This window comes from Homarus americanus, unplaced genomic scaffold, assembly GCF_018991925.1.
Source record: "Homarus americanus isolate GMGI-L3 unplaced genomic scaffold, GMGI_Hamer_2.0 scaffold26351, whole genome shotgun sequence".
Lineage (NCBI taxonomy): Eukaryota > Metazoa > Arthropoda > Malacostraca > Decapoda > Nephropidae > Homarus > Homarus americanus.
In genome coordinates this window covers 5,071,145-5,089,884 of record NW_024724368.1, presented here as the reverse complement: position 1 = coordinate 5,089,884, position 18,740 = coordinate 5,071,145, and the positions used below count along the sequence as shown (strand labels likewise).

General features: G+C 36.7%; 1 protein-coding gene across 12 annotated transcripts in view; it reads right to left on the bottom strand.

Moving 5' to 3' along the window:
• The window catches only part of LOC121864207 (pleckstrin homology domain-containing family F member 2-like), a 35,164-nt gene extending 21,941 nt beyond the window's left edge, over positions 1–13,223 (bottom strand). For 5 of the 12 annotated variants that reach the window (XM_042363236.1, XM_042363237.1, XM_042363238.1 and 2 more), the window contains exons 1-4: positions 13,127–13,221; positions 1,072–1,274; positions 426–489; positions 37–162 (exon numbers count right to left, since the gene is read on the bottom strand). In XM_042363236.1, the coding sequence (XP_042219170.1) occupies positions 37–162; positions 426–489; positions 1,072–1,274; positions 13,127–13,142 (409 nt within the window). In that variant the 5' untranslated portion in view covers positions 13,143–13,221. Of the gene's footprint in view, positions 1–36; positions 163–425; positions 490–1,071; positions 1,275–6,761; positions 6,915–7,038; positions 7,062–13,020; positions 13,043–13,126 lie in introns of those variants that run through there. The other 7 variants (XR_006088566.1, XM_042363230.1, XM_042363234.1 and 4 more) reach the window with 5 other exon arrangements.
• Positions 13,224–18,740: the final 5,517 nt, after the last annotated feature.

Below are 18,740 nucleotides of genomic sequence, written 5' to 3'. Positions count from 1 at the left end.
GCTAGTCTAAACCACTCATATCCAACAGCTACTTACTCTTGCGCAGAAGATCAGTGACACACTTGTTAATATGGGCCATCCACTCTGCCTTCTCCGTAGCCGTGGCAGCATAAACCGCAAATGATTTCGTTGGCGTTTTTATCAACCAGCCATTCCGGAATTCTGCTTGGGCGTGAAAAGACATACAGTACTATCACAGGTGCCCTAAGCGCTTGAGTTATGCAGTACAGTATAATACAGTATCTCTAAAACTCGTTACTGTATTTGTATGATTTAATTTACATACAGTATATTTTAATTTTCATATACAGTACCCTGCATTTCAATTTACATGTATGACAATTTACATGCAATTGAATTTACATATAATTTAATAGGTTAGGGTAGGATGGATTAGGTTTTAACAGGAAGGAGAAGATACTCACGACCATCATCTTCTAGTGAGGACAGCTGGACCTCCTCTAGGGGAATTATGTGTTGTTTGTTGTACTGCCAATATATAACCAAGAACATTAATTATTGTACAGATACCAAGTTCACACATAAACTACACTTGACAATCATATTAAGAATTCCAATACATTTACAACAGATTAATTCTAAACACAACTTTCTTAAAATATTATATAGTTTCATCTATGTCATACACTTAGTTGCATTTGATTCATTTAATAGTTTGCATTGTAATAGCATGGATAAAGTGAAGTTTTTCTAAAATATCTGGGGGTGTATTAGTAAGTAAGTAAGTAAGTAAGTAAGTAAGTAAGTAAGTAAGTAAGTAAGTAAGTAAGTAAGTGAGAGAGAGAGAGAGAGTATAAACACATTGAAAGACTCGGGAGTGAATGCTTGGCATTAAGAGTTTTGTACATTTCATAGGTAGCTAGTTGGAAGGAATGAGGAAGACAAGCTGGAGATCTAAGAAAAGTGTGCTGGATATAACCAGGAAATATCACTGTACATGAATGACCAGAGTGCATTAGGCTGAGTAAATTTGGGGAAAGAACATGATGCTGTTAATGCTGGGTTGTATGAAAGAAGGAGTACAAACATATGAAGAACAACACGACTCACCTTCTTTTTATTGAGTACAATATTGCCGTATACCAAAATATCATTAAATAGGAAAAACTGTCGAGGTTTAGGTTTCTTTCGGCACATCTTGGTAAGCACTCCCTCCCCCACTAAGACACGTCCTGGTTCATTGAGTGGCTGTCCTGACGTCCCAAAGCAGGACTCCACCATAGCAATGCGCCGGGCATTTGCTTCACTGTTCACTGAAATGTTGGAGATATAACGCAAGTTTTCTTCACACCAGACATTTTAACTTACCTATACAGTACGTACATAACCATAAATAAAAAGATTAAGGCTTCCTACGGTGTACCTTTGAAGTACAGATTTCTTTATGTTATTCTTAAACTTAAAATGATCTGCTAATAAAAATAAACTTGCCATACAGCATTTGTATATCAGGCTCAAGTATATTCTCTTAGACTACAGAAAGTTATTACTGCATGTGAAAAACAAATTTGTCATGTGTGGACTGTGGAGAGCATTACAACCTTCTTCTCTGGAACCTTTGGTCAAGGGTATAACACTGATTAACCAAACAACATACAGTACACAAGTTCAATATGTCACACCAAGTTGACAGTTGACAATAATTAACCCAAGTGATTATCCCTATGGCATGACCACAGTACAGCCCATGTATTTTATTGCATTTTTCATTCCTCCTCTATAACATAATGCACTAAATGTTTTCAGAGGTACAGTATCATGTTTTATGTTTTGTTGAATTATATCAATCAACAGTGTGTTAAAATATGACCTGGAAATAATTCAGGGAAGATATAAAGTACAAAATAATTCTGTAAAATTACATAAACAACTACTGTATACCTGCACTGTTAATACCTTGTACCTGGAGATTCATATACTGTAAAGGCAAAAAATATTTCACAACATACAATTCCAATTATCTACACAGAACAAATTCTTATACCCTGTACAGTACTGTATAAAGTACTGTACTGGTTATATCAACAAGACCTTCCTGTTGTTGCGTAAGACACTTTTTAACAGGAAATCATATTAAAAAAATAGTACTTTTAATGTGTGAGGAGCATAAATGAGTTTCCATCAGACTTGTGAAGATAACCTTGTACAGTGGTCCCTTGGTTAACAAGTACAATCCGTTCCAGCAGGTTGCTCGTTAACCGAAACCATTGTTTCAATGGGTTTTTGGGTAATTGGTTCCAGCTCACCGAAAATTGCCTAAATTCAACAAAAAAAGGTAGAAAAGTACACTAACTTTGAGGTGTGTATGTAGAAGGCTCCTGGATGATGATGATGATGATGATGGAAATTAGAATGGGGGTGGAGGAGAAGGGAGAAGAGAAGGCATTGGGGTGGAAGAGAAGTCACCCCATGGTGCCATTTCACCCATAAAATTTTAGTTCTCTTGGTGTAATTCAAGATTATTTGCTTTAAATCAACACTGCACTGCATTATATATTGTCAATATGTAAAATAAATTTCAAAATGCCCAATAATTTGCTTGCAAACACAGAAAAAAGCGTTTAGTTGAAGAGTCGCAAGCAAGATGTTGCCTCCACTGAAAAGACAGAGATTGGCGCCTGTTTGGTGTGTTGCCAGGCTGGATGAAATGCATGAAACTAGTGACCCTACCTTCAATTATGTTCAATAATTGTTAAAATGACTAAAAAATTTAATATTTAACTTTTAAAATTATTGAATAGTATAAACTTCTTGATATTTACTAAAAGAGTAAGGAATTTAAGCCCTAAAACCGATTACTGTATTGGTGGACTAATACTACAGCTGGTGGACCGCCAAATGCAAGCGAAAACATGTTGAGGTCGGCTCGTAAAAAACTCGTTCATCAAGGGATTGCTCATTAACCGAAGTTAAGAATCTTATGGAAGGTAACTCGTTAACCGAATTCTCGCTAACCGAGGCGCTCGTTAACCGAGGGATCACTGTATTGTGAAGTTTATATTGATGAAGGTAAGGTCACCTAAAAAAGTCCAGTCATCTCTCCCCCTGAACCACGAACCCTGAGATTCAGACTCTTGAATCCGAAGCATTTATGGACAGAAAAATGTTCAGTGTCTAAGGCTTTGGGTTAGCAAGTCTGGTTGTTGGGGTTCATGAAACAGCAGAAGTGACTGGACTGTAGTGGGTGACTGTACGAGCATTTCCAAGTCTTTTTACACTATACAGCGCAGTACACCAAAAACCTGCAACTCACCACTTGATATATCCAACATGTACAACAACTGTACACCACAGCCCTCCACATTATTCACCAGATTTTCTTTTGACGTTTCTATTGTTGATACATGAATGCCATTTTCTACAACCAATTGTTTCCTCACATTTGCTTCTCCAGGATTCATTACCGCTGAACTTCACGTTACAACCTTATCTTATACCAGAGTAAAACTGAGATCACTATATAGTACATGGTGGTGGTGAATAAATATACAGTATACTGTATAATAAATGACCAGTGCTGCAGGAACTACTAGTTATTTTACAGGACAGGAAAGCAATACAGTACAGGAATACATCGTCTCTTTTTTCATACAAATGAACATTTATATAAATTAGAATAAATAAATTAAAACGGCACAGCAAAAATATATTCTCGGTAACCATTTCCTTATTACCATCACTTAACATGATCACCCTGGATTAAGACAGCAGTGACACGCCAAGCATTTCCAATGTAAACTGACCAGAATTTACTTAAGCAACTTATTACACATTTATTTTCATATCATTGAGAGCTACTTGCCAGCCTATCATAATCTCAGATGATCTGTTGTTTCTCCAGACTTCTGTTGACTTGACAGCCTTAACAAAATGCCTAGACTCTCAGTTGTTTCACTTCCCATTCCAGACTCTACTTTTCTTTTCTTTGTATTCATCCCCTATGTTGACTTTGCTATCTTACCCTCTGTCCAATATGCCACCAGATGCTTATTTCTAAGCGGTCACCCATCCAAGACCTAACCAGACCCAACATTTCTTAACTTCACCGATTGGACGAGAAGTGGCGACTCCTTTACTTATTCATAGTCATATTACCCCACAATCTCTGATGCCTTCACTCTGTCCTTTAGGAATGTCACATCACCCTAGTCATTATCACCACTCTCGACTTCCTCTACACTTATACTTGATCTCATAGTTTCTCAGTTTCACTGCACCATTTTAATCGACTGTACTCCTCCTTTCGATTCATACATTCAGTTTAAGCATATGGAGCTTTATAATGACCATAAAATACCGTACAATACTCTTATTATTAGCAATTCAATGAAGCTGAAAAGAAAAAGAAATTCACTTACCAAGAGAAAAAAAATTACCTCAATACAAGAATGCAACTACAGGTATCTCGAAAGAATGTACAAGTATTAACCCCTTCACTTTGGGACACCACTTTTAATATTTTATTGGGCTAACACTAGATCATTTTAATTCAGTACAAGGGGACCCCATACACAAGGGGTTAATGAAGTCAAAAGGTGAGCTGGACTACACAACAAGTGGAAGGTATCTAACCCTGCATATACAGCTATCCATACACAAATTCATAACATTACCTTGTGAGGACACTGAACTCTACAGGGACAAGTACAGTGGGTGTTTCTAGTAGCTGAATTCTAAAGTGAGGCATAAATCCAAGCCCTGAACAAGATATTTCAGAATTCATTTGAGGAAACTCTTAAGCACCGAGTGCATCAAAACCCCCATAACTCACCGCTATTTATGTCAAGTCTATTAACTAGCTGCTCCACCATTCTTCACCACAAGTTATCTCTCTCAGCTGCTACAGCTTCACAGGAAGAAACTTGATAATACAGTATCTTATAAACTATATTTTTCCCATCTTATTAACTTATTTGTTCTAAATTTTTGCTTCCAGCACCCATCTCTTTTTCAAAACAGTGCATATACTTCTCTGTCCTTGGTTTATAAATACTGTCACTGCAATCTCACAATACCACACCACAATGCTTTGATTACTACTGTTTCCACCTGCTGATGCATCCTACATTCCCTATGATTCTTACAGTACTGTATACAAATGTCAACACTTTCTCCCCTTAATAGACAGTACTGTACTGTACTTTGCGATTGTGTGGTAACTTTACAGACTCATTAATCTCAATATTGGTGCAATTTAAAAATTTTTACCTTACAATGATAACGTGAGCAAACATTATTATTGAAATTTACAATTGTTAATTCTTGATAGCAAATTTATTCAGCATCTTGGATTCTTGGTGAAACATGTTTTATCCTTTGTAGTCAATTTGCTTTCTCTTAGTTATTCCACAATCATCACACTATCAAAGCATAATGGTAAACTGAGTGAAATTACTGTAATGGTTTCAGACAATCTCATATCCAGAAATGGTAACTTTAACCTATGATGTCTGGGGTTTGTGTCAATATTTTATAAAACTGGTAACTTTAAGAAAAACCACAAGAAGTTTATATACAGTTAAACTTCCAATTAAACAACAGGCTTCTCTCTTCATATAATCCGTTAGATGAAGGTTTCACATTTAATGGACCCTCGATATAATGGACTTTCCTCTCTATTTAGTCCATTAAATAGAGGTTACAATGTACAGTATGTACAGAGTAATTCTTTTAATTGAGAATCCTAAATAATTACTGTGCAATAAACAAACCTAAAGATCAGTAGGAATTAAGTCCTACTGGTTAATGTTAGGTTCCTGTTTATTGCATATCCTAAAATACAGTACTAATTACTTAAGAGTTCTTAAATAATAAAAATAAAAATAATAATAATAATAATAATAATAATAATAAAAGGCTCATTATCTTTCTCCCACCATTTCACCTTATTTTATTATTATCCAGCTGGGTGTTAAGTGAAGTCTTTTAGAATTTCAAACCTTGTAAAGTATCTCATACACACACACACACTCTTTCTGCTCACAGTACTTAACTAAAACCAATCTCAGTCTCTAACCTAACCTTAACTATGATTCTCTACCCATCATCTCTCACAGTGACTAAAACCTTCAAGTCAATTCATGAACACTTTGTTATCCATGTAATAACAGAACAGTGGAAAGAAGAACATACAGTACAGGCATTTACAACACATACACCTGTTGAATATGCACATGACTAGTTCAGGCACAGTGTATTTTTTAATGAATAACAAATGAATTATTGAAAATACAGTACTGTAACTGGTAATATTGGCCAACATCTGAATAATATTTTTTTTCCTGTCAGCATCAGAGCAACAAAACTGAATTAAATCACAATTTTAAGTTTCTAATAATTATAGTTCTGCAGGTCTAGACATCCTTTTCAAGCCTTAAATAGCTGTTTCCTCATACTGTATACTGTACAACTGATCCTCACACAGAGAGAAGCACAACCAGACTGTGTTGATCCCATCTATCATAAGAATCCTAGCCAGCACCTACCCCACCCACCCCTCAATAATCTATAAATGTAAGGCTTCACACACAACCTCTGGCCTGACTCGGGTTACTGTAGTTCTTACATTACATCCAACTCGGGATTACCAATCATTTGTATGGATCAGGGTCAATAAAACTAAAATGCTTTCCTAAAGAACTAACTTGAGATGGTCCTAATACACCTGTGTTTAACTACTACATCTTTTAAACTACTGTACTACTCGACATAATAAGAACAATGAATTAGAAGTAACTTACTGGTTCAATACTGGGGGTTCACAAATAAGCAGCACAGTACACACTAGGGGTCTAACACCTCACTTGTACACTTGATTCACACACACACACCCAAAGGGCACTGTCAGCCCACACTTAGTGAAACAATACAGCACCACCCCCTGTGTGTTCCCAACCAATGCCAACTTACTGCATTGCTAACATTTTTTTCTTTAACCACAAATTGTATAATATACACTATTTATTAACCACATTTAATAACTGATGAAAAGGGAGAACACACAGTTACTTAACTTACTATTATAACATTAACTTGCAATAGAATAATCCAGGATAAAATTGACTCCCCTAAACTGGGTCTGAGTGGCACAGGGTGACACTAGAGTTGCCAAACATTAATAAAACCAAACCCAGTTACCAAAGAAAGAACAACATGAGTCATCTGCTTTATCACATCACCCACTGAAAAAAAACATCACCTACCATGCTGTTATTAGGATGATTATATAACAAGAAATATATGAAATAATGAATACCAGATATATGTATGGAGGGTATGGCAGCAGGTTACCTCCCACTCCTATGATAAGGTAATCAATGAGTCATGAAACAAATAATGTACGTGATAAATAAAAAAATATATAAAATAAATGAATAGTATTTTAGATTAATTCTGTGCTGATGAATTAATGAAGATACTGTACCCTATAAATATTCCACACACCTTCCATATAATATACAGTAGCTACAGTATACATAAAGAGTACAGATACCAGTTTATTATTATTAAACACAATATCACTAAAACTTCTCCTGTAAATCCTATCATAAAATCAATCTTAAAAGGAAAATATTCAACACCAGTCAGTTTTATGGCTTTAAGTATTGCACCACCACACTGTCACTCACTGATATTATTTACATCAACAGTGTATATAATACCCACACACACTGCCGCTACAAGCCATATTAGTAAACTCCTTAACTGGGGTGTGTTAATGTTAATTGTTCCCCAGTTAGAGTAAGCAGTTTCTCTGAATAAATCCATGGGTTAATTGTTCCCCAGTTAGAGTAAGCAGTTTCTCTGAATAAATCCATGGGTTAATTGTTCCCCAGTTAGAGTAAGCAGTTTCTCTGAATAAATCCATGGGTTAATTGTTCCCCAGTTAGAGTATGCAGTTTCTCTGAATAAATCCATGGGTTAATTGTTCCCCAGTTAGAGTAAGCAGTTTCTCTGAATAAATCTATGGGTTACAGATTACTTTTCATTCAGATAACAGACCTGAAAAAATGACACTTAATATACTGTACTGTATTACCAATTGATTTATGACTTAATATATACCTATACAGTACAGTATACCAATAAAATGAGGTCCAGATAAATATACTTTATACAGTACGTATAAATGTTTACTCTTGCAATGGTGCAGTCTATTGCAACATCTGATCTCCTTATACAGTATCAGGTGTCTGAGTATTAACAACTGTCTTAGGAGTTGCCTATTTGATCCTTAACGTCAATGGCTATTGGCTGTGATCTTTAAGGCAGATATCTACTGTATTGATGATGATGTTTGGGTTGATTATTCGGTGATCAATTAAGGTGGTGAGGATTCATAATCATCCCTTGGTCCTGTGATTACCGGGTAATGACTGATAATTTTTAAAATTATTCATTATCAATTATTTGGGTTGGTGATTAATTTTAAGTGTCTCTCTTGGGTTCCATGATCACATAATGTTCAAGTAAGATATTATCTGGAGGCTTAGAAATGGGCTGATATTGAATGTTTTACTTAAAATGCCATGAGGAGTAGGACGGGTTGACTGAATGTAATGGTTGCCCCTCGTGTAACAAGGATGGCCAGCCCTAGGGTCACCTAGGCGTGAATTTATTTAAGGTGTAGAAGCTGTCACCAACACAACATCCACACCCTAAGTTAACGAGCTGCATGACCCAGTGTCAAGGAATAGTCTGAGAATACCGGACAACTCGCCAACTGCACTGGCTAACCATTACCCCGGAACATGATCCGCAAATCGATTAACCTCTAGGTTCCCAATTACTGCTGGGTAGACCCGAGGCAAATGGCATTAAGAAACTTACCCATAGTTTCACCCTGCCCGGGATCGACCTTAGGTCCGCTCGCTTGCGAGACAAACATGCTGATCATTACACTCACACTGCCCCTGCTCCTCCCACCCACACTCAGCATTTGTAATTGTTTCTGATTTTGGAAAAGGCTGTTGAGTACATTTCTTAAAATGAGTACAGGTAGGGTTTTTTTTTTTCAATCTCTTAAAAAGTAATTTACACGACCATGAAAACTATGAAAAAAAATAAATAAATAAATACTATAAAAAAGTATCATAGGTAGTGTGGAACCATTAAGATTAAAAATAACATTCTACAATGATTATATCCACTTGCTTTTGATTCAGCTCACATGCAGACACATTTATTTTTATCCCACACACAATGTCTGCTTAAAAGTTCTCATTTGTGTACAGTATCATTATGAGTCACAAGAAGAAGTCACGAGTCTGGTGCAATGACCCAGATCCACCATAGTGTGTGAGTTCTGTATCCAAGTACTGTACTATTTGGTCTGGTCTTCCAAGTAAGCTCAAAATTAGAATGTCTTAAGCAAGTGCCTGTAATGAAACTAATATTTCCTATTCGTCAAGTTCACATAAAAAAAAATCTGGGGATCTCAAGAACAAAATACAGCTCCTCCCCGACTTACAACGGGGTTAGGGACCCAAATCCAGGTCCTAAGTCGAAAATGCTTAATACATAGAAAATCTAAAATGGGTGTCTTTTTCTTCTCAGCACCACAAAACTCTCACTTTTAAGCTTGCCAGCCATTTTAAAGTGAATTACAAACAAACATTTTGTCTGTGTACTGACGTTGGGTCTCGAAAATACGTAATTTGACAAAGTTTTGGTACGACTGAGGCAGGTCATAAGTGCAGGTGGTCGTAAGTCGAGTAGGTCGTAAGTCGGGGAGGAGCTGTAATGATATCAAGGCTGGGGTACGGCTTCCATTTTGTACTCACGCCTTGAGAAGATGCATTAGCCTATATTCAAGATTAAAATTGCACTGTATGCTATAATTACATATGGCACCACTTCAACTAAGACTTAAAATTTTGTATAATGGGTAATTCCTAATCAAATAAGACTGGTACGGTAAATCAATGTTAAAGCAAAGTGTTAAAACCATGATTAATTATTCTAACAGTAACAATGGGCAAGTTTTTCAAATCTGCATGATTCACTCAAGCCAGGTTAAGAAGATTGTGACACTGTATCACAAGAAGATTCATAAGGTAAATAAGATTGGGTTGGATTTGAAAAGACTAAACTGAGTAACAAAAATTACAAAATCACACCTGACAATTCATAACAACTGTAGCTGCCAAATTTTGCTGCTCATTTCTGAATTTACTGAATTCCAAATACTGTAGTGCACAGAAATACTATCCAGTATACTGTAAACTATTAAACCTAAAAATAAAAAATAAATAAATGGAAGATGGATAGAGTTTGGTCGGGTTATTTTACCCATTTCATGAAATACATCATAAGGTGCAGTAACTATTAAGACCAGGAGTGCCACTACAAGAGCAGTTTTGTGGAGTTTGTTCATAAAACTTTAATTATACAAATACACTATACATGTACTGTACTGTATTTATGAGTAATGGTTCTGATGTCAGAACAGCCAAAAGACGACCGAATTTACTAAGAACCAGAGAGTAAGCTAGAAATTGATAAAATCTACCAATCAACTACTTTACTGTATTTTATATTTTAACAGAAATGATCTGGTTCTCTTCCCTGCTACAGTAATACCAAATTGAATACAGTCATACGGTAGTTTTTATCAAAGTGTCCTGGAGTCAATGGCATACGGTATACAATAGACCAGTACCTACTTGCCATTACCTAATTCGGAATCAACGCTCCTCAGTTCTGAGACTGGCCCTGCTAACTACATGTAGAATTAGGAGGTTACTGTATGTATACATTTTGTACTGTGACATTATTTCCATTCAATAAAATGAGTTAACAATCCCTAAGAAAATTATAAGTTATATTTGCAAAAGCCTTACTTGATCACAATCTGTAGCTCTATTATTACTGCGTAGTACAAGAATCTAAAGTGAGCATACTTATTGCCACTACATTTACACTAAGATATCACTGCCAACTAACAATGAAAAATAAGAAAGGAAATGCGGTTTACAATTGCAGAAAACAGGTAAAGGCATTCATCTACAAACCTAAGCTAACCACCTAACCTGACTTAGGCAAGGCAGGTTTGATTAGATTTGTACATCTGTAATTTTACTTATTCTGTGGAATTGTAACATCGGAACACTTTTTTCTTTAGTTTTCATCTTTAGCGAGAGGAATGAGTTATACAGGTACCAAATTGTAAGCATTGTAGAATATAATAAAAAATGGACATTAATGGTAAATGATTATGGACAATAGCTTTAAGTGACAAATAATGAGTAAGCACCCATGAAACATTCCATACAATCACTTCCTTAATATTCGAAACATGTTTATAAATGCATCTCACAAGAAAATGGTATCGGCACTAAATAAGATTTTCTAAAATGATAACTACCGATAAGTACAATGAAAGATAAAAGTCATGTCGTGAAATTTGATGAAACATATGCTGAAGGGCTAAACTTTTGGTGTGCTCTGCCTTGTGGTAGGGGGCTTTCATCATGTTTCACGAGTTATATTTACTCTTCGGGCAAAACGGCGACACGACTTTGGTCTTTGATTGTACATCTTTTTCTTGAGTGATTTGAAAATGTCAATAACACAAATTGGGACTGTACTGTATACTTGTATCCAATTAAGTAAAATTCTTCATGCAAAAAAATAATACAGGCACTGTACTGCTGTTTTTGTACACCTAAACTCGAAGGTATTTCATATCTATAGTACTATATTGAAGAAAGTTTGCTCTTTACCTCAAAAATTGGACAAAAACAACCCAAAATGCAATTCACACAGTTTGTTTTTTCCATGTTTTCAATCCTCAGAAATTCTAACTTCAACTGCCGCCATGCTTGATGTACAGTAGTTGCTCATGCTATTTACGAGTAATGTACTCACAAATGTCTGTCAACATGTATACAAAAATTTACTACAGTAATTGCATGGACAGGTTCAATAAAAAGAAATACGGGAAAAACAGAAGTTTCCTTATTCAGCATAGCGAACTACTCTACAAAGCAAGTACTGTTTTACACGCTGGTTTAGGATCTGGATTCAGAATATTTAAAACAAATACGTTGTGCCCGTAAGTTTTCATAATTGTAAAATTCGAATTATTGGTGTTAAAACTTAAAAAAGCCAACATAATAGCATTAAAACAATTAAGTTTTGTTTTCTAAACCAATTTTTTGTAAGCAATGGTTTTTGCCAACTCGGCATTTATTAAAGACTAACCAACCCTACTTTACATAACCTCATCAATTTCGAATTTATTTTAATAAGCATAGTTAGGTAGTTCAGATTTTTCCATTCATTTTAAAAGTGAACTTCAAATTAATCAGAAAAGCAAATAACCAATACAGTATAAACAAACTACAGTACAATTCCTGGAGCGATTGTCAGCTATTTACAAGACAAGGAATAATTTTTGTCGGCAGTAAGGAGGATTGCCTGAAGAATCTACACCTAAAGACTCTTAGGGGGATGAGGTCAGGTTACCACAAAATCCCCCAAACTGCTCTTAATATTTATCGAACATAATAAAGCAGACTCCATGATAACCCTTGTTTAGAAGAAAGTGGATGACTCTGGAACTGTTGGACACTAAACACAATGAATCTACAGATGACACACTTTATTTGTCAACAAGTTCACCAGAAAACTTTAACAGTGTGTGACAACTTCTCAACTAATATTAAAAATCTGTCTATGCAATTACCTCCTATATAATAATTCATCGTCATTTAAGGTTAACTTGATTATGTAAATAAAGAGAAAAACACATTACATGGAGTTTCGTAAGAGAAAAAAAACTACACACTAACAGGTGATACACACAGGTAATAATTATCAAATGACAGAGTTATCATTCCCTTTCTCAACCAATTATTTCTTATGACAGTATAAGGACCTGGCAGAGAGTAGGTTATGTTACAGACCACTTCTACAACACAGCCCTACATCCTGTCTCAGCCCAAAATACACCAAAACTCCTTTCATTTCAAGCGTTAGAAAGGACATTTTTCACACCTTATCACTCCATTACTAATATATCTAGTTAACAATATGTTTATAACTTCATGAAGATAAATCCCCACAGGTTGTTACTAAGTATATGAAACATAGTGAAACTCACCCAGTCGATCCACCATCTTTGTTTGTTATCTTCTATTCCGCTTGAAACTTTACTTGACTTCTTAAAAACCATGGTCAATAAACAAACAAAATTATTCAATCAAAATATATAAACTTAAATGATTTTTTCAGATAATGTAATTTTATTCAAGATGTGAAGATTAGAATATTGTATTATTTATAAGTCGGAATAAAAATCATTAGCATTACTCATCCGAGGATAGTGTGGTGGCCATGGACACTTCCCAGCTTAAGACTATGAGTAATCACTATGACACTGACGCAATTGGTGGGGAGAAACCCATTATACGCTTCGTCTTTATATTCTTGAGCACTTGATTAAAGCCCATTATTAGATTTTTAAAGAGTTTTAGTCACGGGTATTTAGTGTGGCAATGTCCGAACGCTAGGTGCAGTTGACCTGCTTGTGCCATGACCCTTAACTACCGAACCACATTAAACTAAGTTACGTTCCACAAAGAATGAACGGGCTATCTGTCTTAAATGAAACTTTAATCGCATTTATATACCATATTTGCTTTCCTAGTTTAATAAAGAAAGCTGACATATGGCATTTGCATGGATTTCAATAAAGGACTGTGTGTGGTATAAGGTGTGGCAGTAGCTAATGAGGTATTACACTTTGTTTATGGGGATGTCTATCAGTTATCCAAGGGCGGATCCAGAAATATCAAAAGGAGGGGTCCAAGAAGTTTTGGGTGGGGAAACATGGTGAGCAAAGCGCTCACTCAGCTGGGGTTTCTGGGGGAGCTGTAGCAGCCCCCACCCTGCCCCCCCCCCCTCTCTCAAGATTTTTTTTTTGTAAACTGACCAATATAATGGGCATTTTGAGGCAATTTTGAAGCCATGTGCACTTAGTATTAGGAAATAGTCTGAGGTCAATAGTAATTACATTTCACTATACAAAAACACCTGAGTACAATATCACATTAAAAAAAGTATTCGAATTTTCTGATGGAAAGAGGGGGTCCGGACCCCCCTGGATCCGCCTTATCAGATTATGCAACCAATTTTACGATAACAACGTCCACAGCTTCATCCAACCTTAGCGAAATAATCGTCTTATCTTACAAAACTAAATAAAACACTCGATGAACCTTGTAGCTAAGACAATATGTGTTTATAAATATTTAAAATTAACCATAAGCCATAACTGACTATTTCTTGGTAGTTTCAGGTTTATTAAGGTAATTTTAAAGACTGGTAGTTTATTCAATATTAGGCTATAATATAACTCAAAATGAATTCAATTAAGAGAACTCCGATATTAATGTCAAGGTCAAAGAATTCAGATTTTTCTTGTGATCAATATCTCGAGGCCATTTGAATAGGTTTATTCGCACAGTGCAGAAGAGAATCAGACATGGTGTTGGGTGTTGCACGTAACTACGCTAAATTTCAATCAAATAAAGTGAATAATGATGATGAACTCTTCTGGCAGCCTTGCTAAGTCAAGAGAGAATGACGCAAATCTTCCTTGAGAAAAACTTTCTAAATTATACAAGTTTAACATGAAAAAATTAACCACTTTTCTTTTTACATCCTGTACTGAGGTTATAATTCATTATTTTCAATTTATGATGGCATTATTGATTACTGTACTATCACACTCCGTTGTCTACTATTCACACGATAATTCTTTTTTAGTTACATTTTAAAAACTCGGTTGTTTTTTCCTGGAAATTAGAACGAACAAATTAATAAATTGTCGCTCAGAGATGTACTAGGCGTACATTCCGCATGGTTGTTGCATCTATTCCGTTTGTGGGTAAAACTTTGGTTGTAATCAACAATATTCTTAGCGAGGGGTCTTCATCGATGAACTGTGACGACCTTTTTCCGATGGTTGTGTTCAGTGTCTCAAGTACAGTATAGTTAACTGATTCAGAATCTTCAAGTTCGTACAAATAATAGATAGATGGTAGACTGACAATATGTAGTAGGCAGCTACCAAACAGGGAGGTACTACCGCCTGGAAAGATATTGGAAGCATAATGTGTTGTCTAATGGTAGACCCTGCTGCTATATGGCATCACAAAAATTTTGACCAAGTCCCAGATTGCTGAGATGTCTTTCTGCCTCATTTACACACAATTACAGGGTCTCAATTGTTTCTCTTACTTGACAACACAACATTCATATAGCGTTTCTCACAATTGTTTTTCTTTATAGTTCTTTATTATTATTATTACAATGTTATTATTATTGTTATCATTATTATTTTACTTTACTTTTTATTATAAATTTTATTTACTATAAATAATAATTATTAAATTTTCGCCCCCCAGAGCCCGATGTGGGTCAATGACCTGTGCCCGGGTGGGTTAATCCCCGTAAAAAAAATGTACAGTACCAGTTAGGTAGTTAATCCCATAAACGTGAAGCACTTCAAACAAAACATTACATTTAACTTGACAAACAACAAACACTTACTCAAGCCTTCAATGGGAACGAATTGTGTGAATGAGAGAAATTACGTATTTCAGCACAGCAGGACAAACAACCACTTATGAGTCTGACACAGAAGTAAGACACACCAGTGAATATTTGACCTCTGACACGTGAACTCCAAGACCCCTACATACACCATTACCAGATATCCCTCCTCCTAGTGACAGGCCTGGCACTTGACATTATTAGGGACCTGCCACAAACAGATAAATTGTACCGGGAATTTTCCCCCCCACACACTCATCATTCTGTCACTTTATGTAATTTGCTGACAAAACCCATGACCCTTCAGGCTTTTACGCCCTTAACTCATGAGACATAAAGGCAAGCATGAACTCCGCATGCTTCCCAGTTGGGCGCTGTAAACGCTTCTGCGCTTCACCTTGCACAGGATGTAAGGGGGGTGCCCAATAAACTAGCCCCCTCGTGGGCAATCTGTCAATCTACACCATTCTAGGGGGACCGGTGGTAGAAGCGGTATCGCTCTTGCCTTGCAAGCAAGATGTCACGGATTCGATTCCCGGGCCGGTGGAAGTTGTTTGGACATACTTCCTAGCCCCCATTAGTCCCTGTTCACCTAGCAGTAAAGTAGGTACCTGGTGTAAGTCGAAAGTTGCGAATTCGTATTCAGGGAGTTGTTGGAGCTTCCAATAACTTGATGACATAAACCATTGACTCTTCAGGCTTCTAAGCCCTTAACTCATTATACATAAAGGCAAGCATGAACTTAGCATGCTTCCCTGTTGGGCGCTGTAAACGCTTCTGCGCTTCACCTTACACAAGGATGTAGGGGAGTGCCCAATTTAAAAAACACCCTTCTCTCAATGTGCACGACCTCTAAACTAACTCTTTCCCCTGGAGTCCATGCCTGTTGTAATAGTAGCCAGGCGGGTGAGGTGTGGCAGGGTGGCTCATTTATGACTAGTTGGTAGAATCCAAGTTTTGATTAAATGTGGCTATTAGGAAACCCCTTTGCTACCCTCCAAACCGCCTCTCCTCCCTTAATTTAGACTAATATCTTGATGCGTAGCATAAATAGAGAGTCATCGTACATTATTTATGATGAGCCTTCTATGTACAGTAAATGTTTCCACACATTAGCGAGAAAAAAAAAATCTTAGCCTGAATAATCAGGAACATGTGACAGTAACTGGCAACTCCTTAAAACGGGCTTCTCATAATAATTACGTCACTTATCTAGATATAAACAACACTGGGGTATTGTCTACATATAACAATGATAATAACCAGAATAAGGTTCCAATCAATGGGGTTTTACCACTTGTTTTCAACATGTTCGGACAACCTACGTGAATATTGGAAGGGGTGGAGTGATAGTCGCATTATTTCTCAAACTACACTGATGTAAGTTAAATGAAAAACACGTATGGAGACTTGAAGAGTATAAGAAACGACCTCAACCGCGCGCGGCATTCAGTGGCATGGAAGTTGAGCAGCCTGTATTGGACAGGAGGAAAATGCAAGGCTACTTCAGCGGCGGCATTTTGAGGCCATTTTGAAGCCATACACACTTGATATTAGGAGATATTCTGAAGTCAACAGTAAATGCTTTTTACTATACAAAAATGCCTGGGTACAATACTGCATTAAAGTTATTGACAAAGCTTGGAGTACAGTTTGCCTATTCTGAGTAATTCAGTCAGGTCTTGACACTGAGGGTAGTATCACTTCTCACTGCCACGCAGGACAGAGGTTCATACACAAAGAAATACATCATATTCATTAACAGAGTATATAGATAGATAGATAGATAGATAGATAGATTTTCTTTCTTACATGCCTCATTGGCCAGTCTATCAGCTCGGTCATGATACCTAATTCCAACATGGGACGGAATCCACACAAATTCGATACGAGAGTTGTTCTCATTGGCAGTTATCACATTTATTTTAATATCACATACAACTTTAGACATAGAACCTGACGGGCTGTTCGTTGATTTCAAAGCACTTTGAGAGTCACAAAATATCACCCCACTTCCATTTTCTTTAAGGTAGTCTGTGGCTAAGTAGATTCCAGTTAGTTCAGTTTGTGTTGTGCCGGCCCAGTTGTTCAGCCTTTGCTTGTTTGACACTATCATCTCTTTTTCTTTATACAGTATACACAATTGCACAGCCTGTTCTACCTGTGTTTGTCTGCACAGAACTATCAGTAAAAGCATAACATTCACTTGATTTTATACTCTCTATGTGTCTGTCATTTGTTTAACATTTGTTTACTACCAACAGGAGTGTAGTTAATAGGAACTGATATATCCAGCCAAGTAGGAATGGCATTAATAGGTTCGTCTGGGGTGATTGGGACACTCAGTTTCAGGAGATCTGCAACACTTTTATGAAGCCACGCCCCAAAGAGATTCTTTTGTGGAAGGTTGGCGAGATGGTCGGGATTACTTAGATAGAACATCAACTCAGTTTGAGCTGTAGTTTGAGGACCATTGTTCTTAAAATCTTTGACACAAAACATGGTATTAAGTAGAGCTATCCTCTCAGATAGGGAGGGCAGCCCGAGCTCTTTCCTCATGTTTACAATTCTGGTTGATTTTGGGCATCCTAGAATGATGCGCATGGCTTCATTTTGCACTACCTCAAGGCTGTTGAGTTGTTTAGGCGGAATAGTCACAAGATGGAGAGCATGATAGTCAACTAAAGAACGAATGAAATTAAGATAGAAAGTACGAGCATAGGTGATGTTAATTCCATAGCCCTTGCCAACAAGGGTTTTGAGGGGTTTAATGGGCTGCATTAGTTTGGCACGAAAGTTGCTGACAAAGTTTGCATCATTCACACAAATTCCAAGATATTTATAGGAGCTACATAGTTCCAAGGGCATGCTGTTAATGTTAAAGTCAAGAGGCAGAGGGTGAGCAGGACGAGGATTGAGGACCATCGTCTTGTCAACAGATATTATGAGACCACATTCCACAGTCCTCCGAGCAAATACATCCAGCAAGGCTTGGAGCCTGAGCTTGGTCTGTGTCATAATGCAGATATCATCACCATAGCATATTACAGCCTCGTTTGGCTGAACTGGAATGTCAGCAATAAGCTTGTGCATCATTATATTAAAGAGCATAGGAATTAACATTCCTCCCTGAGGCATGCCAAGCTCAAATGATCTCA